At 38.0% G+C, this 21,301-nt stretch overlaps 2 protein-coding genes across 5 annotated transcripts in view; one reads left to right on the top strand and one right to left on the bottom strand.

The window, feature by feature from the left end:
- The first annotated feature begins 204 nt into the window (after window positions 1–204).
- On the top strand, window positions 205–21,073 carry BTG3 (BTG anti-proliferation factor 3). 2 transcript variants are annotated; one of them, XM_020905375.2, is made up of 5 exons: window positions 205–354; window positions 3,872–4,050; window positions 8,465–8,602; window positions 14,248–14,455; window positions 19,959–21,073. In XM_020905375.2, exons 2-5 carry the CDS (start codon window positions 3,878–3,880, stop codon window positions 20,196–20,198), a joined length of 759 nt encoding a protein of 252 aa, XP_020761034.1. In that variant the 5' UTR covers window positions 205–354; window positions 3,872–3,877; the 3' UTR covers window positions 20,199–21,073. The 2 variants fall into 2 exon arrangements, with proteins under 2 accessions (XP_020761034.1, XP_020761035.1); XM_020905376.2 differs by lacking the exon at window positions 205–354 and adding an exon at window positions 402–425.
- Window positions 16,128–21,301, bottom strand: part of CXADR (CXADR Ig-like cell adhesion molecule) — a 72,818-nt gene continuing 67,644 nt past the window's right edge. For 2 of the 3 annotated variants that reach the window (XM_070455096.1, XM_020905374.2), the window contains one exon: window positions 20,739–21,143. In XM_070455096.1, coding sequence (XP_070311197.1) covers window positions 21,059–21,143 — 85 coding nt within the window. In that variant the 3' untranslated portion in view covers window positions 20,739–21,058. Of the gene's footprint in view, window positions 16,329–20,738; window positions 21,144–21,301 lie in introns of those variants that run through there. The other variant, XM_070455095.1, reaches the window with a different exon arrangement.

Here is a 21,301-nt window from a genome sequence, read left to right as displayed (position 1 = left end):
CCTTCGGACTGGAGGGTCTGCTGCGCGCATGATACGATTGAGGGTGCTTCGCCACCCGCGCCGCGAGGCCGGCGCCTCGGGGGCGTGGCCTAGGAGAAAGCCCCACCCTAGGCTCCTCCCCCTAGGAGCGCGAGCCAGTCCTGAGCGGCGCCATCCCTTTCCCGGGTCATCGCCCCGCCCCTCTTCCGGCCCGCTAGCCCCCCGCGCGTCGCTTCTGGGCCGCGTTCGCTAGCTCGCGCGCGCTAGCCAGCCCGCCCTCTCAGCGCGCGCTTGGACGCCCGACGACGCGGGAGCCTCACAAACCTGACGAGGCTTGCAGTGCTCATTACCACCAAGCGCCAGTCCGCTAAGGCGGTACGTTCGGTTCCCGGCCCAGGGACTGTCGGGGTCCCCGAATCTGTGGCCCCAGAGCGGAGGCGGTGGCGGTGAGGGGACTGGGCCGGGAGGAGGCGGACATGGCGGGGCTGAGGGTAGCGGGAGGAGGGTGGTCCGGGCGCCCTGGAGGCCACGTCGAAGGCTCGCGCGCGGGCAGTGCGTGGGGGAACCGTGAGGAGTGCGGGGTCGAACAAGCTTGCATCGGCTCCGGCCCGGCGCGAAGGAAGCGCTGGGGACTGAAGGGGGCGGTCCTCGAGGGTTTCCGCGAGACCCTCAGGGCCATCGCGACGGCGGAGACGCCGCCTAGAGGCTCCTGCCACGTTTCCACAGCGCGTTACCTTCCGCTCGGGGTGGGCGACAGCCTGGCTCGCGCGGCCGTGGGTTTTCTGGAGCCGGAGACCCGGCTTGCTGTCTGGGGGGTGGACGGAGGTCGCGCCTGAGGGCAGTCGAGTTCTCGAAGCCGGGCCTCCGAAGGCTGGAACCTGCCCGGGGGCGGCGGACCCTGCGCGACTGTTGGCGGGGGAGGAAGGGAACGGGGCTCGGGCCCTGCCCCCTTAACTCGGGAAAAACCGCGATTGCAGAAGTTGGACGCGCTCGCGGGCGGTTCTTCCAGGAGTGGGTGGAGACGTGGGGTGCCCCCTCACCTAGCGCTCCTCAAGAGCCCCCTGCCAGTGCCGGGCCGCGGGCTGCCGGGGCTTGAAAAGCCCAACTCCCGGCGCCGCGGGGATCCTGCTTCTCGGGGTCCGGCGCCCGCTTTCTGCCGCCGCGGGGCTGGTCCGGGGCTCCTCACCCACCCCCCGCGGCTGGGATTCCCTCAACCTTGGGAAAGTCTGTCCGGAAAAATACTTGTTTCCAGAAACGGGTGCGACTCGTCTCTCGTTACAAGGGAGGGAAAAAGTACAAAGTTATAAACTCCTGGCAGGCAGGGCTGGGTTTTCCTTGGGGTTCTCGGCCCGCCGCCGGGAGCCGAGGAGCCTGTGGAACAAAGTAGAACTTGAGGAGCAGCCGCGGTGACTACGTCTCCGGATGACGTCACCGTGCGAGATTTAAAATGGGAGCTTTTCGTCCGAGTGTGGGTGGAGGGTTTGCGGCCCCTTACTCGAGATACTTCCCTTGCGTACCTCGGGTCTTCTGGGCCCTGCTGGGTTCTGCTTCCTGACTTTATGACTCTCCCCTCTGGGGGGTACCTTTCGGATCCTTCTGGAATACTGACCGGTGAGGGTGGGTTAAATTGTCAGCAATTCAGAGACCATTCCTTCAAAAGTGGGGGGGGGGGGGGGGGGGGGGGGAATAATTCCAAATGACTCATCTTGTGTTACAACCCAAAGCCACCACTAAGTGGTTCTTTCCTTCCTTTCTTCCTTTTATTTTCTTATGTGAAACAGAGGGCCGGGGGTGGGGGTGGGGGGGCGGGAAAGGAAAACAAACCCCCAAACTCAGATATGTAGAGCAGAGTTGGCAAATTGAATGAAGAAAATGAGTTAGTTGGGGATGGAGTATATTTCTTTAGCGTGATTCCTTGTTTTCTTTGGTGGAGTGGAGGCTGATGTAGTTCCATCAGCAAGTTTCATCCCAAAGCATATATTAAATTGCAGTGGGTTTTCTTTTCTATCATAACGTGGTGGAGTATAAATATAGCTTTATACGTGGAAATGGCTGACGTTTTTTTCAACAGGAGGCTGCACAGCAGTTGCAGCGGGCTCGGGTTGTGTGCTGCTGGCCATAGAAAAAACCCATTCTAGGGTTCCAGGAGGAAGGTTTGGGTGTCTTTCCATCTAGGATCAGGGTAGCTATGGCTGCGAGCATACTTCTCAAATACCATACAGAATTTATTTCACACTGACATCCCTTGTTTGAATTTTCACAAGGAGGAAAGGAATCATATTATGAAGACAGACTTTAAGAGGAGGTTTGGGAAAAGAAAAAGGAAGCTAACAGAATCAGCTTTTCTGAAAGAACTATGGGCTAGGTTAGTCAGTTTTTACAACAAACATAGCAGGTGCTGTATGTCTTTAATAATTGGCTCTGAAAAGGTGGTGTTGCTTAGTAAATGCAGCATCTGATAACTCCAAGTTACTTACAGCAGCCAAATGAATGAGCTCATCGGGTAAAGACAGAATATACATTGAAACAATCCCAGTGCAAGATATCCAATACAAGGTTTTTGCTTTTATGGATTAATCAATGATAAATCAGATTTGACATTTAAAAAGAATCCTTCTTGAGGCAGTTCCAAAATGCAGCTGAATCTCTAATTATTACTTTTAGTTGGATTTTCCATGAATGACCCTGAATTTCCACTTTTTAAAATATGCTTTGATAGAGCTGGGTTTTTTGGTCACATTTAAGGTAAATGTGTCTCTGATCCTGAAAGAATGCTTACAGAAGCTCCATAGTGGATCTTTTTCTTTGTGTATGACAGGTTTGTTGAACTATAGTTCATACACTGTATAATCCACACATTTAAAATGTACAGTTCATTGGTATTAGTGTATTCACTAAGTTGTACAACCATCACCACAGTCAATTTTGGGGCATTTTCATCATTTCAAAAGGCAATCTTCTACTCACTGACATCACTCCTTCTCCCCCATTCTCCTACCTCTAGGCCACTAATCTATTTCCTGTTTATATAGATTTGCTTATTCTGGACATTTCAAATAATTAGTGTTATATAGTATTTGGTCTTTTGGCTTCTTAGCATAATGTATTCAAGTTTCATACATGTTGTAGCACCTATCAGTTTGTCATTTCTGTTGCTGAATAATATTCCACATTTTATTTATGCATATATCAGTTGCTCCACATTTAGTTTGTTTCTGCTTTTTGATTATTATGAATAATGTTGCTGTGGACATTTGTGTACAAGTTTTTGTGTGAACATGTGGCTTCATTTTTCTTGGGTATAGAGCTAGGAATAGAATTGCTGGGTCATATGGTAGCCATATATATATATGACCTTTTTAGGAACTGCCAAACTATTTTCTATATTGGCTCTACAATACTGGATTTTAAAGTGGACTTTTTTATGTTTCAAAGTACAAGTTATTTCTTAGAATTTTTTTTTTATCAGTTTATTTTTTTGTTGTTTTTATTTATTTATTTATTATTTATTTTTTTAAAATATTTCTTAGAATTTTAAACTTGAATTATTGTAGTTAAATATTTATGCATGTAGTAAAAGCTATATAGTGGTGTCATTGTAGTGCTTCTGTCTGAGTGATATCTCTGATTTTTATTTTAGCTAACAGGAGCAACTTGGTGTGCTCTCTTTAGTGAACTCCTTACAAAGGTGATAAAATTCTTAAGCAGTATTTTATAATAAGGTCTTTATGGCATAAATTAGTGACTGTTGCCTGCTCCAGAAATCAGTCAATGAAACACAAGATAAAATTGGGAGGAGGAAAGGGGGCTGTAAAGGAGGTATATTTCACAGAGCTTTATCTTCAAATTTTGATGTTTCAGTTTTTTGAGAAAAACTATTTTATCTTTGCAGGGGAAAATGAAGAATGAAATTGCTGCTGTAGTCTTCTTTTTCACAAGACTAGTTCGAAAACATGATAAATTGAAAAAAGAAGCAGTCGAGAGGTTTGCTGAAAAATTGACCCTAATACTTCAAGAAAAATATAAAAATCACTGGTATCCGGAAAAACCATCAAAAGGACAAGCCTACAGGTAAAGGATTAGCTTGGACATTTGGATTGGACTGAGTGAAGAGGATGATCATCAGCTCCTCAAATAAGTGCCAGGCCAGAGGAGTGATGGTGTCCTGTCCATGTCTTTCACAGGTTAGCTGCATCATACCCAGCTCAGGAGTGGCTCAGATTAATTTTTTCCTTATTCACTTTAAAATACAAGCATTTGCTGTTGGGACTGCTACTGCCTGGACTTGGGAGGCCAATCTGTAGACTCCTGGGGATTAGTCTTGTGGTCATAGTGTAACTCTTGAGTGTTTTTCTTTGTGTATCACAGGTAGTTGAGGATTTCCAGAATTGTAGAGGACCCCTAAAACTATCACTTAGAAAAGGGCATGGTAAGAGTCGAGAGAAATGAGCTCCTTGTATCTAAATTACATGTGACATATTAAAAGTTTTCTGGCAAATGAGAAATAATATTATTAGACACCTGATATGTTCTTGACACAGGAATAATTTCATCTGTACTGTGCGTAATTCATTGTAGTAGAAGCCAGTGTAACCATTTTATAGATGAAGGTAACTTGCCTATGATTTGCAAATGATAAATACTAGCTCTGGAATTTGAATTCAGGTCTAACTCACCCTAAATTCTTAGGAGCTTTCTGTTACACCTCAGTGTGACCACTGCCTTGTCTCTGAGAGTGAAGGCAGTTCTCACTCCCAGCTGTCTTTTGTACTCTAGTTTATAAGTTCCATATACAGTTTAAAGAAGAGCAGACTCCTATAAAACATGTCCTGGCATGTTCTCTCTTTAGTATTTGTGTGACTACTTGGGAACCTGAGTTGAGAATGTTCTACTAAACTCAGCTGTCAAACTGTGTCCCATTTGTGGATGTGACCAAAAAAAAGTGGAACAGTTGTGACTGTCATGAATACAGAAATTCTTTTATTTATGCATATTGCTGACCCTAAAGATTCCTCCACAAATCAGCACTTCACAGTAAAAATTTTCTTACAGTCACTGAGCTCTTGTCAAGTGTATGACTATTCACAGAGTGTGCAAAGGAGATGAAAACACAACTTCTTTAGTTCTCATTTGTGAAAAACAAGGTGAGCATGTGATCTGTTGAAAAGAATCAAAGTAATTGATATATTTCTCTCATTTTTATTCAAAGAGGTTTCCTAGTGTACTGGAAAATGTGGTGAGTGAAAGTAGAAATGTGAATGTAATTCAAGTTATTTTTTATCCTCTCACTTGATTCTCTTAATTTTTTCCTGCACATCTTCATTTCTGATAAAGTGAACAGCTTTTGTGAATTAGAGCTCTTGAGGCTTTTTACACTGATGTAATTGACATTGGACTAAGGCTTTTGGTAGTGCCAAGCCACTGTACTGTTACTGAAAAAGGAGACACTGTCAAGTAAATGCTTAAAGATCAGACAGTGTACAATTTCATTTCCATTAATTTCAAAAACTTGAGGAAAAAAGTTAGCCAAACAGGATTAAATTGGCATGTAATCAGAACTATCATTGAGTCATTTTGAAGCCATCTTTGAAGTAGAAAACTCTTAGAGTTAATAGTGGGTTGTTTCTTTTATAAAAATGAGTAGGCTATAGAATTAACCAAAGTTACTAGACTCTTCATAGAGTAGGTTGGACGTGTTCTTTTTCTTCTAAAGTTTTTATAAATTAGTATGTTTCTCTGTAACATATACAAATAAGGGCAATTTGGCAACATTACTGAGATCTGTAAAAATATTCAGTCTTCGAAAAGTGAGTCTCCTAAAATCTATTCTAGAAGCATAATCAGAAATGCAGACAAATATGTATGAATATGGATATTTCTTATACTTTATAATTGCAAAAAATTGGAAAGCACTGTCAAGTAAATGATAGACTATTTTTATGCAACTTTTAAAATCTTGTTTTTGAAGAGTGGTTAATGGGTGAGTAGTCACAGTATCTAGAGTGAAAAAAAAAAAGCATAGAAATATGTATGGTATGCAAATTTTGTTGAAACAGAGTCTCTAAGCCTCTATATTTACATTTTTTTTTTTTTAAGCTTAGAGCCTACATCTTCACTGTATGTTAAAAAACACATACATATATATATGTAAGATCTGTCTCCTTACTCTTAACTGATTTTGATCCTGGGCACATGGGACTTTTGAATCAACCTACACAACATTAGAATCTATAACATAAGAGCATCTCATAGAAAGGAACAAAGATTTTCTTACATGTTTTAAACTAGTTTTTTTTTTTTAATTTCTACTCTGAATTTGCTAAATCGTTAATGGTGATGTTATGATAAGCATAGGCCTAATTGGGTTGTTTAATAAGGTGAACTTTGGCATCTGGTCTGGATCTGAACCCTGCTTTCACTACTTTCTTGCCGGGTAATGTTAGGCAAGTTACTCAAACTCTCTCTGCCTCCTTTCTTTCTTGCAATGGAAAATAGTATCTAACTCACAGGATCAATGTGAAAATTTAAAGAGTTAATATAGACATATTTTGTTTTATTGTACTTTGCTTTATTTCATATCACAGACATTGTGGTTTTTATAAATTGAAGGTTTGTGCAAGCATGCATTGAGCAAGTCTGTCAGCACCACATTTGAAATTGCATTTGCTCATTTTGTGTCTCTGTCACATTTTGGTAATTCTTATATTATTTCATACTTTTTCGTTATTATATTTGTTTTGGTGATCTGTAATAAGTGATCTTTGATGTTACTATTACAGAGACTCGATGAAGGCTCAGGTGATGGTTAGCATTTTTTAGCATAAAGCTATGTATATTGTTTTTTAGATGTAATGCTCTTGCACACTTAATAGACTACAGTGTAGTGTAAATAGAAATTTTATGTACACTGAGAAATCAAAAATTTGTGTGACTGGCTATTGTGATACTCGCTTTATTGCTCTGGTCTTTAACCAACCCACAATGTCCGAAGTATGGCCATACATGCAAAGTATTTAGAAAACTCCCCATTGCATGGTAAACCTTCAAAAAGGGTTATTATTATTACTTAGAAATATATATTAGCTATTATCTAATGAGAACTTTTTCACTGTTTTAAATGAAAATAGAAATTGACTAAACACATTATTCTCTTGATGTTACAGTATTATAGTTAGTAGTATTATCAATATTTGTCAATAAACTTATATCTTCTATATTTTAAAGCTTTGGGTCTGAAGAAGTAAAATGATATAATCTAAATTCACCCTGTAATCGCGGGCTTCTCTGGTGGCTCGGATGGTAAAGAATCTGCCTGCAATGCAGGAGGCCCAGGTTCAATTCCTGGGACGGGAAGACCCCCTGGAGAAGGGAACGGCTACCCAGTCCAGTATTTTTGCCTGAAGAATCTCTTGGACAGAGGAACCTGGGGGCTACAGTCCATGGGGATCACAAAGAGTTGGACATGACTGAGAGACTTAAAACTTTTACTTTCACACTTTCACCCTATAAATCAGGATTAGTATGAAAACCTGGATTCTCTTGGTTCATTTCTTAGCTGTAGGCAGTAAATACTTTCATTGTAACTAAAAATTTATCTATGTAAGCAGGATGCTTATTTTAACAGGTATTTTTGCATTCATACTGAGAGCTATCTTTGAGCATTCTGTTAGGTAGCTGTGGTTGGTATTTCTTAGGTTAAAAGAAAAAATGGGACAGATGGGAATTCCCTGGTAGTCCAGTGGTTAGGACGCTATGCTTTTACTGCTGTGGGCCCAGGTTTGATCTCTGGTCAGGGAACTAAGATCCTGTAAACTGTGTGCTAGAACAGTCTTTATTGGCTTAGAATTTTTTCACATTTTTGCTAACTAGAAAATATGAAAACCCTCGAGTAACACAACTTAAGTAAGCCAGTAACACTTTTGGATTATATTTTACTCTTAATACGTGATATAAATGGTTCTGTGTCCTGGACTGATTTGGTATTTAGAGAACAGTTATAGGTAAGGCAAAGGATACCCTTCTTAAGCAAAGTAACGACAGAGCAAACCTTGTCACAAGAATTTCCGAATATTATTTAAAACATTAGCTGAGGTCTTTTTGTTAGCTGGAGATTTTGTTATATATGAATTTGGCTGATTTTTTGCGGTCAAAGTTCTAAGTAATATCATGCAACTTTCATACTCCTTGCTTGTTGAAGTGCATGTGAGGTGAGTAGTTACTGTCTGAAGTGAGGGAGAGCCCTTTCTCCTGATTCCCCTGTGCTCATGCAGATGCCCTCTTCTCTCTGCCAGGCTGGGTAGCGTTGATGCCACTGCTTGCCTCTTTGCCTTTAGTTCAGATTTGTTACCTATTTAGGATAGGTATTCCTGAGTTCTTTACCAGGGTTTTATTTTTTTAAATTCATGTTGGCAAATACTAGTAGATATAACTAAGTTTTTGATTTAAATTTATTTAAAGCTATTAACATTACTCCACTTTTTTGTAGATGCATTCGTGTCAATAAGTTTCAGAGAGTTGATCCTGATGTCCTGAAAGCCTGTGAGAACAGCTGCATCTTGTACAGTGACCTAGGCTTGCCAAAGGAACTAACTCTATGGGTGGACCCATGTGAGGTGTGCTGTAGGTGAGTTCTTGGGTTTGGCAGCTGAACTGATTACCATGCTGGAACTGATTTTTATGAAATTCTCTCAGGTACTGCCTATACACATATCTTAATGGCCAGGAGCTGGTGGTTTGGCTTTCTCAGATGTGAATTTTGTAAACCATTCTTCTTGGAGGTGATAGTAAAAGATTGGTTACACTCCTGTTTTACAACTAAAGAAACTTAAGAAATGATAGACCAGGGTTTTTTTTGAAGAGCTTTACCAAGTTTATTGTAGAATTTAGATAGCTTGACTCCCTGTAGGTCAATTATTACCTTCGCGCATTGATGGTACCCTTGTCTTTCCCCTCTTCAGACTAGTAAAGTTGCTAATCCCAAATAATACTGGATAATTACTTTTGGTTGGTCTCTGTTGCTGTTTGTTTCTACTCTTGCCTCTCTCCCCCTTTTTGGCTTTTAAGTGACTGAGTGAAATTTTCATGGTTTTATTTTCATAATGGAAATTATTTCTTGTCTCCTAACGAGCAGAATTGTAAAAGGTAGGTGTGTTAGGTATGAAATTGAACTTCATTCACTCTAAAAGCATTCATTGTGGACCAGGCATTCTTAGTTGTGGAAATGAAAGTGACATTATTCTTTCAGGTAGTTCAAAGTGTAATAAGGGAGAAGAAAGAATAAGCAGATAACAACAGAGTGAGATTTATGCTATGATAGAAATATGTACAAGATGCACTGGTTGGTGGCACAAAGGAGAAAGTTACTGCCTCACAGAAGACTGTAATCACCCCTTGGTGTTTCAGTGAAGGATCAGTTCCAGGACACTCCTCACCACACACACACGCATGCACAGCAAGAACTAAGATCCTCGGATGCCCAAGTCCCTTATATAAAATAGTGCAGTATTTGCATATAACCTATGTATAACTTCCCATTTACTTTAAATCATCTCTAGATTACTTATAATACCTAATACAGTGTAAATGCTATGTAAATAGTTGCCTTAGATTGAAAAAGTTCAAGTTTTTCTTTTACAAACTTTCTAGATTTTTTCCTCCCAAATATTTTCGGTTTGTGGTTGGCTAAATGCACGGATGCAGAACCCATGGATACAGAGGACTGATTTTATTGAGTAGGTGATACTTGAGCTGAGTGGGGAAGGATGAGTTGCAGTTGACTAGATGACAAAGTAGGAAAGATGTTTCCAGGCAGGAGGAACAGGATGAACAGATGCATCGAACCCCCTGTGAGTGATTTCCTACCGTTGTTCCTTTAGGGTTTTCTCTTTGGTTTAGAGGTACAGTTCACCCATTGTTTGTAGTAGAGGTGCTTTTGATACAACCCTAATATGTTCTAAAGATGGTCATAGGCTGTGACTTGATCTCCATCAATGAAAGTGGTGATGAAGACATGCTGGATAAATACATGGTTATTCTGCAACAATTTTCTGGACCACCCTGGAGCTGCTTGATATAAGCTGGTGTCTTATGTAAGCTTATTGCTTTGGGAAACTGGGGGCAGGTAGATTCTCCAGTACTTATTTCTCCTAAGAAGGAATAGCAGCAATTTTTTGTCTGAGAAGGTCAGACAATTTTTAGAGCCTGGGACTAAGGAAGGACTTACCTCAGGCCTGGGTCAGACTTTGTTTTGTAGACTTGGTCCACTGAATTCCTTCAGAAGACTTTTCAGTATACAAGAAATAGCTATCACAAAGTTAAGTATATTGAAATACTTAACTTTTTCAAGGCCTACACTTTGATCCTGATTTACCCTTACTTCATGCACAGTTCTTTAAGTTAGTTGTGTAGTTTTTTAAGCCCATAAAGACTTACATGACATTTGAAGGGGGATTGTTCAAAATACAGTTGACTTTCCATATCTGAGGGTTCTGTATCCACGCATTCAACCAACTTTAGTTCAAAAATATTTGAAGGGAAAAAAATTAAAGATAAGTTCTAAAAAGCAAAACGTGCATTTGCCATGCTATGCAACTATTTACATAACATTTATATAATATTCAAAGTGTTTGCATAATATTTACATTGTATTAGATATGATAAGTAATCCAGAGATAATTTAAAGTGTATGGGAGGAAATAGAACTGCCATATGACCCAGCAATCCCACTTCTGGGCATACACACTGAGGAAACCAGATCTGAAAGAGACATGTGCACCCCAATGTTCATCGCAGCACTGTTTATAATAGCCAGGATATGGAAGCAACCTAGATGCCCATCAGCAGACGAATGGATAAGGAAGCTAGGGTACATATACACCATGGAATATTTCTCAGCCATTAAAAAGAATTCATTTGAATCAGTTCTAATGAGATGGATGAAAATGGAGCCTATTATACAGAGTGAAGTAAGCCAGAAAGATAAAGACCATTACAGTATACTAACACATATATATGGAATTTAGAAAGATGGTAATGATAACCCTATATGCAAAACAGAAAAAGAGACACAGATGGACTCTGTGGGAGAAGGCAAGGGTGGGATGTTTCGTGAGAGCAGCATCGAAACATGTATATTACCTAGGGTGAAACAGATCACCAGCCCAGGTTGGATGCATGAGACAAGTGCTCAGGCCTGGTGCACTGGAAAGACCCAGAGGGATAGGGTGGAGAGGGAAGTGGGAGGTGGGATCGGGATGGGGAATACATGTAAATCCGTGGCTGATTCATGTCAATGTATGACAAAAACCACTACAATATTGTAAAGTAATTAGCCTCCAACTAATAAAAATTAATGGAGGGAAAAAAAAATGTATGGGAGCATGTGGGCAGGTTGTATGCAAATACTTTGCCATTTTATTTAAGGTACAATACTTGGGCAGCCATAGATTTTGGCATTGGGAGAGGAGGGGGAGGGGATGGTCCTGGAACCAGTCCCCCAGGATACTGCTGTCATAAATCTACAAAAAAAATAATAGTCTAACATAGAAGTGGGAACAAAAAAGCAAGAGTTGAGCCAAATATATTATCACACTGTCAAATAAGGAATATTTAATACAACGGTCTTAAATCATTAGGGGAAAGTTTCTGTATCCAAGGATGTTTAAGCAGTTGGCGAATTACATGAACATTTTGGACATATTTATTTGAAATGCTTAAACCATATCTTGACAGCTGAAGATGAGAGCTTTAGTTACCTGGACATTCTATTTTACTTAAGTGAATACTTCATTATTTGATAATACCAGATAATGAAAAATTACTGAGCTTTCATCTTGCTAGTATAGGAAAATCCTTGCATTCAGTAGCCTTCTATATGATCAAAATTTTGCCCCAAATTGACTATGATGTGAATTTTTTCACAGTTAATAGAAATTATCTTCAGAATGTTCATTAAGTGATAATAGAAATCCCAGGGGAAACAAAGTGTTAGTAATTGGGTAGAGATGATTGCTGTAAATTAATAAAGGAAATCGAGAGATTTATTAGTGCTTTTGAATCCAAACTTGGAATATTCTGAAAATTAAAACTGATATAGCAGTTACATAGTTGAATAATCTGAGTCATTAAAAATAATAAATCATTTTATACTAAAGGCTATGGTTATAAAAAATATTTGAAATCTACTCAGAGAGAACATTCTTCATAGAATTATTCCATCAGGATAGATACTGGAAGAATGCAAAAGCATTATATAAAGGTTATCACTTCATGAAATACTTCAGATTATACTGAATAGAAAACAGATCTTTCCTATAAGGAGAAATCCTGCAAATAGCTGGCATGTAGTATCTACTCAGTAGTCTACACTTCTTTTTTGTTTGTAATTTCTATAATCCTTTCTTTTCCTGATAAAGAGCATTAGATATTCTTGATATTTTTCAAATTAACTCAGTTGGTCTTAATGTTTCAGCAGTGTGTTTAAATTTTAAATTGGAAAGTTAAAAAGTTGTCCCTTAATAATTCTGAGGAATTAACTGCATGTTCTAATATTACAGTAACATAGTAAGCTGCTTCACTTAACCTGAAGAGAGCCCTCATACCAAAATACTACCAAGGGAAAAATGCAAAACCTAATTGAGCTCAAGTGTCAAAGAAATTTGAGTTAATAAAGCTAATCCTTCAGTCATACAGATGTCTGCCCTTGGTTTAGGTTTCTGTTTCTACTGAGGCAGGGTTTTTCCTCAGATTTCTTGCCTTTCTGTTTTGCCCAAGGTGAAATTGTAGTTCATGAATTCTGTGTTGTGAAGAACTCACCCAATTGTTCAGGCATTTTCTACTAAGAAGAATCAACAGTTGAAGAAGAACCACTCTCCAACTATTTCCAGTTTCTTCATTCTGCAGATAAGAAACTAAGGCCTGGAGAGATTGAATAACTTGTATGTGGTCACAGCTAGTACATGGCACAGCAGAACCAAAAACATGTCTAGTACTCTTTCCACCATCCTATAGCCGTTTATGAGATAGACTGAAAAAGAATAGAAAAAGGGAATTATATACTGTATTTGGATTGCATTTATGACCCCATTCAGCCCATGAGAATGGAAGATAGCACAGCTGAAAGAAATAGAACTCACCTATGAGACTCCTTGATTGCCATTTAAACTTTCATAGACTTTGTTGTAATTAGGCCTTTTACACTTAATTGTAAATACCTGATTCAGAAATAATTTGAGATGAGTTATCTTGAAATTAATTGATATCATAGTTAACCTTATTTTTCTATTGAAGTCATTCTTACATCTTGTAAGCTTGGAAATCATTTGTTTAACTTTAATTACATATTGTGTAAGACTGCTTAACAGTCTTTGTCCTAACACTTCCTAGAAATTGTTTCATAGTGTTTATGATGTGTAATTTATTTGAATGGATTTGTGGTTTCCCCTCTGTCCTCTCAATGAAAACTCCTAGTTTTACTGTGTATTATGCTATTTTCCCTCATAGCAGAATTTTTTTTCCTAGTAACCAATAGCCAAAGTTAGATATCCTGACAGTTTTTCTTAGATCAAGGCTTTAAAAATGTTTTGGAAGGATAAAAAACACTGCTTAATTTAAAAGAAGCGAACATTTATCATAGGAATCTCTGTGAAATCAGCAGTGTGAGTCAAGACAAATCCTTTTATTTTCCTCAACAGTAGCTGTGTTTTCTCTTCCTCTTTTACCTCAACAGTTGCCTCAGTTCTCATTTTTGTCAGTGTAGATACAGGAAACACAGGCCCCCTTTTTAATTTAATTGCAGTAAAAGTAAATCCCATAGGAAATATTTAGTTGATTTTTGACTTGAATTACTATGATCTGCAATATAAGGGTCAATTAATTTATTAGGAAGTTTTACTGTATGAATGTAAATGACCAATACATTAATGTATGGCCAGTTTCAGTGGTGCATACAAAAATGTAATTAATGAATTCCTCTTTGACATTTTAAACAACTATCTTTTTAGGAGGCAGTAGAAAAGAAAATCAGAAAAGAGAATGAATGTGGTCACTTTTTTGGTACGTTAATAGACTGGAAAACTGTGGCATACCTGTTGGCATGGAGCTGGGTTAACATACTGTATGTGTAGAATCAAGTTCTGGGAGGGTTCCTTCTTGGCCCGGGACTGGTGGCATGTCCAGACCTGTTGAGTTGTTTTTATGGACATTTTGTTGCTTTGTTGATGTAACTCAAGGGTTTCTAAGTTTTTTGGTTTTGGATTTTTTTATTCTTAGGTATGGAGAGAAAAATAATGCATTTATTGTTGCCAGCTTTGAAAATGAGGATGAGAACAAGGATGAGATTTCCAAGAAAGTTACCAGGGCCCTTGATAAGGTTACCTCTGATTATCATTCAGGATCCTCTTCTTCAGATGAAGAAACATGTAAGGAAGTGGAAGTGAAACCGAATTCTGTGGCTGCGACCCCCAGCCCTGTATACCAGGTAACCGGGAAGTGGCTCCATAATGAAGGTCCTGAGCAAGGCTTGCAAGGTCATCCTGGGTAGTCCTGCTCATATTGCCCAGGGTTTCTGACTTGAGATTTTAGATCACAGTTCTTGCCTTTCCACACTAAGGGGAAGCCGTTTCATCTGAGATGAGAATAGGCATCCTGAGTTATTTTATCAAAGGTCTGCTTTACTATTCAATAAGGATAAATATATTTCAAAAAGAATAGGAAAAATCATGGAAATAAAACATTCCTGATGTTTTAAAATCCTTAGTGCTTTCAGAAACAGCCACTTTTTTTTTTCTTTTTTCTTTTTTGGTAGCCTTTAACACTTCCAATTTGTAACTCTAGGTTTAACTTTCATGTTCCTCCCTCCCTGTGGTTAAAGAGAAACCTCAATAAATTTTTCTTTAGTTAATTTTTCATTTAAGCTGAAACAATATCTTTCTTTGCCTTTACGTGTAAAGAATCATATAGCAAGCATGAGGGCTTCCCTGCTGGTTCATTTGGTAAAGAATCTGCCTGCAATGCAGGAGACCCGGATTCGATCCCTGGGTTGGAAATATCCCCTGGAAAATGGAATGGCAACCCACTCCAGTATTCTTGCCTAGAGAATTCTATGGACAGAGGAGCCTGGCAGGCCACAGTCTATGTGGTCACAAAGAGTGGGACACAACTGAGCAACTAACACATAGCAGTCATGCAAGTATTTTGTTCACTTACTTATTACTTATACCCCACGTACCAAAGAACATGTATTATAGTTTGAAAAATTCTTAGCAACAGTACTTTTCAACAGGAAATATATTTTCAAGTAAAAGAAATGAAAAATCTTTTGAGTTGAGCCTTATTCTGTACATGTACTTTTTCTGATTTTAAGTCTATTTTTAAATATACCTGTTTTTATTAAGTTGGTCTTAATTAGACATAATTAAATATAACAGGTTTCTGGTAGGGTTTGATTTGGCCTAACATGAGAATTTAGACCTTAGTGAGTGAGAAATAAAAGTATCATGAGTATTAGAAACTGAACCTTACTCAGCAACCCTATGAACTGTAGCCCACCAGGCTCCTCTGTCCTTGGGATTCTCCAGGCAAGAATATTGGAGGGGTTGCCATGCCCTTTTTCAGGTACTCTGGTCAACCCAGGGATTGTACCTACATCTCTTAATGTCCCCTACACTGGCAGACAGATTCTCTACCATTAGCGTCACCTGCAAAGCCAGAGTATGACAGTGACATGTCCTCCTTTTCCCCAACCACCAGTCCTGTGCTCTTGCATGAAGGTGTTTATGACCAGTTATTTTTGTATCCTTCCCAAGAGAGTCCCTATATAGATAAGTAAACATAATATTTGTATTTCAGGGGTCATTTTAAGACCACTGACATAAATATTTTGGACTTTTTTTCCCTCTGATGCATTATATACTACAAATTACCATTGTTAAATTACCTGCAATTCATTGAGATGTGTGTTAATTTTATCTCAGAATTTTATTTGTTGTTACTCAGTAAAGCAAGAGTATGAATCCCAAATTGAACTTATTGCTACTAATTTTTACAAGTAAATTGACCTTTAATTTTTAGATTTTCTTTTAAAATTAAATTGTATTTGTTTTCCCCCATTTTGAAAGACTACTGGGATAAAATTCTAACAGAAAAGCATAGAAATTGAAGTGTCTTTTATATGCTTTTAAAATAAAACAGTTCTTCTTGACATTACATTCACTTACAAAACATTTCATTATGGAGAAGCATAGGTCAGCTCTTAACAGTCATTGTGTAGAAAGTTGGAGCAGATGGTCCACTTTAAGATCTTTTGTACCTGTCCCATTTTTTTTCATCTTGAATCTGGCTTTACCAAGAACCTTAAAAAAAAAGAGGTTATCAAAGTACAGACAAAATAATTTCTAGCTTGGGGATCTTTGTTCTCTGATAGGGGTCTGTGTTTTCTGAAAGGACCCTCGAAAGATAATTCTCCACTAAGAATGAAGATTGTGTAATTTCTTCCCAAATGGGTCTACAGATTCACCTTGCTATCAAAATCCCAAAAGGCTTTTTTCTAGATAAAATTCAAAGAAAGGAGAATCAAGTTAGAGATCTCACACTAATATCAAGTCATGTTTATCAAGACAGTGTGTTAATAGTTTGTTGTTGTTTAGTCACCAAGTTGTGTCCGACTCTTGTGACCCCATGGACTGTGCTCTGCCAGGCTCCACTGTTCATGGGGTTTCCCAGGCAAGAATAGTGGAGTAGGTTATGATTTCCTTCTCCAGGGCATCTTACCAACCCAGGAATCAATCCACCCTCCTACACTGGCAGGCAAATTCTTTACCACTGAACCACTAGGGAATCCCTGTGGTAATGGTTTAAAGATACACAAATATGTTATTGGAACAGATAGTAGACTTCTATATGTACAAAAATTTTTTTAATAGGCCAAAGCAATTCAGTGGGGAAAGTCTATAAGAACTGGTACTGAAATGATTGGATAATTCATTTATTTTTTATTTTTTGATAATTCATTTATTTTTTATTTTTTGATAATTCATTTATTTTTTAAAAAGTGACCCTAACTGCTACCTGATACCATACATTAAAAAAAAAAACTAATTTTAAATGGGTCACAGGCCTAAACGTAAGTGCTAAATCTCTGACACTTAGAAGAAAACATAGGGTGATACCTTTATTATTTAGGATAGGCAAAGATTTATTCCAAAAATGTTAATAAATTTGACCTCAGCAAAATTAAAAATCTTTGCCCATCAAAAGAAACCGTAAAGAAAATGAATGGGCAGAAATACAGGCTGGAACGAAATATTCTCAATACATGTATTTGTCAGAGGACTTGTTTTCAGAATATACTTTAAAAATCAGTCCTATAAATCAACAGTAAAAGACAAATGATCAAAATAATGACAGTGGGTATAAGATGTGAAAAAACACTTGTACAAAAGAAGTTATATAAATGGCCAGTAACCAAATGAAAAAGGTGCTTAACCTTATTTGTTATCAGGTAATTGTAAATTTAAGCCAGAGTGAAACACTACTTTCAGAATGGCTAAAATTAAAACATCTGACCGTACCAAGTGCTGACAAGGATGTGAAGAAGCTGGATTCATAAACTGTTGATGGAAGTGTAAAATGGTACAACCACTTTGAAAACTGCTTGGCACTTAAATATGCATCTGTCCTATAACTCAACAGTTCGACTCCTAAGTATTTAACAAGAGAAATGAAAAGAACCATATCTACAAAGCCTATTACTAGAATGTTTGTAACAGCTTTTTTAACATAACAGTAAAAAAAAAAATCCATTAACAAGTGAATGGGGGAAGATAGTCATATATTCATTCATACAGTAGGATAATAGCAATAATACTGTGTCATAATAGACACAGTACGGAAAGACCTAAACAACATTCTGTTGAGCAAAAGAATTTGGCCAGGGAATTCTTTGGTGGTCCAATGGTTAAGGACTCTTGTTTTCAGTGCCAAAGGCACAAGTTTGATTCCTGGTTGGGAAGCTAAGATCCCATAAGTCAGGTGTTACAGCCCCCGAAAAATATTGCTCGACACAAAAGAATATATGTCTTCCATTTATATGATGTTCACAAACAGGGAGAACTCAGTCTGTGATAGAAATTTGAACCGTGGTTGCTTGTGGGAACCACTGTTCCAGAATTGTGTCTAATTTCTGAGTTTTAAAAGCTTACCAGCACCCCAATATAGAAAGAAATGAAAACATTCTACTTCGCTATTGTAGTATAGGTCGATTATTAGTTGGAACTCTTAATAAATTTTTCCATTTCCCCATTATTGTAGGTAATCAAGAATTAACTGTGCATGCTAAGGTTATTCACTGCAGCATTGTTTTGTTTGCTTTTTATGCATTGTTTTTTTTTTTCTTCACCCAGGTTTTACATTCCTCTTTCTTTCTTTTTTTTTTAATTTATTTTTTTTTCCATTTATTTTTATTAGTTGGAGGCTAATTACTTTACATCATTACAGTAGTTTTTGTCATACATTGAAATGAATTAGCCATGGATTTACATGTATTCCCCATCCCAGTCCCCCCTCCCACCTCCCTCTCCACCCGATCCCTCTGGGTCTTCCCAGTGCACCAGGCCCGAGCACTTGTCTCATGTATCCAACCTGGGCTGGTGATCTGTTTCACCCTAGATAATATACATGTTTCAATGCTGTTCTCTTGAAACATCCCACCCTCGCCTTCTCCCAGAGTCCACAAGTCTGTTCTATACATCTGAGTCTCTTTTTCTGTTTTGCATATAGGGTTATCGTTACCATCTTTCTAAAGTCCATATATATGTGTTAGTATACTTTAACGGTCTTTATCTTTCTGGCTTACTTCGCTCTGTATAATGGGCCCCATTTTCATCCATCTCATTAGAACTGATTCAAATGAATTCTTTTTAATGGCTGAGTAATATTCCATGGTGTATATGTACCACAGCTTCCTCATCCATTCGTCTGCTGATGGGCATCTGGGTTGCACCTTTTTCTCAAGTGCATTGTTTTTTTAAAAGACTGAAAGCAGCCGAAATGTCCTATCAAGATACCACTTAATTTAGTTATGGCATAGTCATTGCATTACTGTCTAGCTGTAGATTTATGAAAAAAGTCATTATATATTGATATGAATGTCTCTGATATGTATTAAGTGTAGAAGCAGTATGCAGAATTGTGGATATTTAGTGTGTATATAGATGTACACACAAGTATATTCATAGAATATCTCTAAAGGTAATCAAAACATTGATTAGTGTCTGCTGCCTCTGAGAGGGTAGCTGGTAATCAGATAAAGAGAGACTTTTTTCCCCACTATATACAACTTTGTGCCTTTTGAATTTTCTATCCTGAATGTAGTGCTGATATACAGAATATAAATTTTTTAATCCCTATGCTAAGAGCAGATTAGAAATCAGAGAACTCTGAAACTCATAGTCACAGGGTACAGTATTCTGAGCAGAGAGGTCCAAAACTGCTGAAAACATTTTTCATAATGTGAACTTGATGTCCCACTTGACTTACAGGATAATTTAAGACTTGTTCCAAAATGCTAAACTGGCTACATTAGAATCACCTGCAGAGTGTCATCAAATACCTGGCAGCTTCTCTTCCTAAAATTTTGTTAATATTGTTCAATAGAACAGGACTAGGGCATGACGTTTTTGTGTTTAAAAGCTTCACAGGTGATTCTTTAGCCAGTTTTGGACACCAGTGGTCTTAAATATGATGTGTCCTTATAGGCCTGTACTCATTCTTTGTTTTCATCTTTTCTCGTTGATATAGCCAGAGAATACCTGGTTTTCTAGGGGTGTGTTTATTAATTTTCGTTCATATGAAAAACACTGATTTATTATATTTGAAGTTTTTAACATATTTAGACTTGACTGTAGGGAATGTCCCTTAGAGCTACTCTTTGGGTTGTGGGTGAGTGAGTTTGTTTTTTATTTACCATTTTATTTTCCTTACAGATTTCAGAATTGATATTCCCACCTCTTCCAATGTGGCACCCGTTGCCCAGAAAAAAGCCAATGATGTATCGAGGGAATGGCAATCAAAGTCACTACCCTCCTCCCATTCCATTTGGTTATCCAAATCAGGGACGGAAGAATAAACCATATCGCCCAATTCCAGTAACATGGGTACCTCCTCCTGGAATGCATTGTGACCGCAATCACTGGATTAATCCTCACATGTTAGCACCTCACTAGCTGCTTTTGTCTGTTGGTGTCATGTTGAGAGAAGGTAGAATAAGCCTGACTACATATTAAAAGTTCATACTTAAAGTAGTAAAGTTAGATGGGCTAAACCATCAAACTTATTTTTATAGAGAAGTTATTAAGAATAATCTTTTCTTAAAAATATATATGCACTTTAGATATATTGATATAGTTTGAGAAACTTTATAAAAGTTAGTCAAGTGCCTGAGTTTTTAATATTAAACTTGAGTATTTATATATTGTGCATCAGCTCTGTTGCTTATGAGGATACTGTAGGAGTGGATGATCTGTTCTAGCACCTTTGAGCATTTACTTTATGGAAAGTATGTAAGTTATTTATATACATGGAAATCTATTTTATGTCATTGTTTAGAAGAATTGCATAAAATCATGTAGTTGCAAATAAAAAGTAGTTTGAGGCATGGCAATGTGTGCTTCTGTTCTGTGCATAAACAGGGAAGGAACAAAAGGGTTATCTCACTGTAGTGTGTGTAATTATTTAGCAAAGAAAAAGCAATGTAGCAATTTCCATTTTTCTTTAAAAAATTAATTTTTTATTAACCATAACTTTCCCAAAGGCTATAGTAGCAGGTGATTCATATAAAAAGTCTAAAATTTGTTAGTAGTAGCTAATTGAAAATATAAATATAGTGAAACATCTTTCAGTCATCAAAGTCACTATACATAGGATTTTCTTAGCCTAGAATTTGGCCTGTACAAATGTTGATAAGACATGACTTATACGCCTAGTGCCATTGCATAAAGCAAAAATGTTCTTGTAGATGCTCTGAACTCTGCCTTGTGCTTTTTTTCTTCAACATGTTAGTCTTTATTAGTGGTCTTAAATAAAGTCAAACAGTACAGTACTTCAGATTCTTCAGTGGCCCTTCATACTTATACCACTGTAGTGCCATCAGTCTCGTAAGTGTACTTGAACTACAAAAACAAAAAGAGATAAAAAAATTTGGATTTTAAAAAAAAATTGGATTTTTTCCCCGAAGGTATATTTTAAAAAACTAAGATCACTACACTTTCTCATTATCCACATCTTTAAATTTCTAGTCCTAAATTATTTGATCAGAAAAATCACCACT

This window comes from Odocoileus virginianus, chromosome 25 (genome assembly GCF_023699985.2).
Source record: "Odocoileus virginianus isolate 20LAN1187 ecotype Illinois chromosome 25, Ovbor_1.2, whole genome shotgun sequence".
Taxonomy (NCBI): domain Eukaryota; kingdom Metazoa; phylum Chordata; class Mammalia; order Artiodactyla; family Cervidae; genus Odocoileus; species Odocoileus virginianus.
The sequence above is the reverse complement of the archived record's forward strand: the minus strand, read 5'-3'. Positions and strand labels throughout refer to the sequence as shown.

What these genes read in the sequence shown, in the direction of transcription:
- BTG3 (XM_020905375.2), top strand. Translation starts at nt 3,878, where the DNA reads ATGAAGAATGAAATTGCTGCTGTAGTCTTCTTTTTCACAAGACTAGTT. An exon ending in TCAAAAGGACAAGCCTACAG is followed by an intron (nt 4,051 to 8,464) that starts GTAAAGGATTAG and finishes ACTTTTTTGTAG; the next exon opens with ATGCATTCGTGTCAATAAGT. An exon ending in CCCCCAGCCCTGTATACCAG is followed by an intron (nt 14,456 to 19,958) that starts GTAACCGGGAAG and finishes TTTTCCTTACAG; the next exon opens with ATTTCAGAATTGATATTCCC.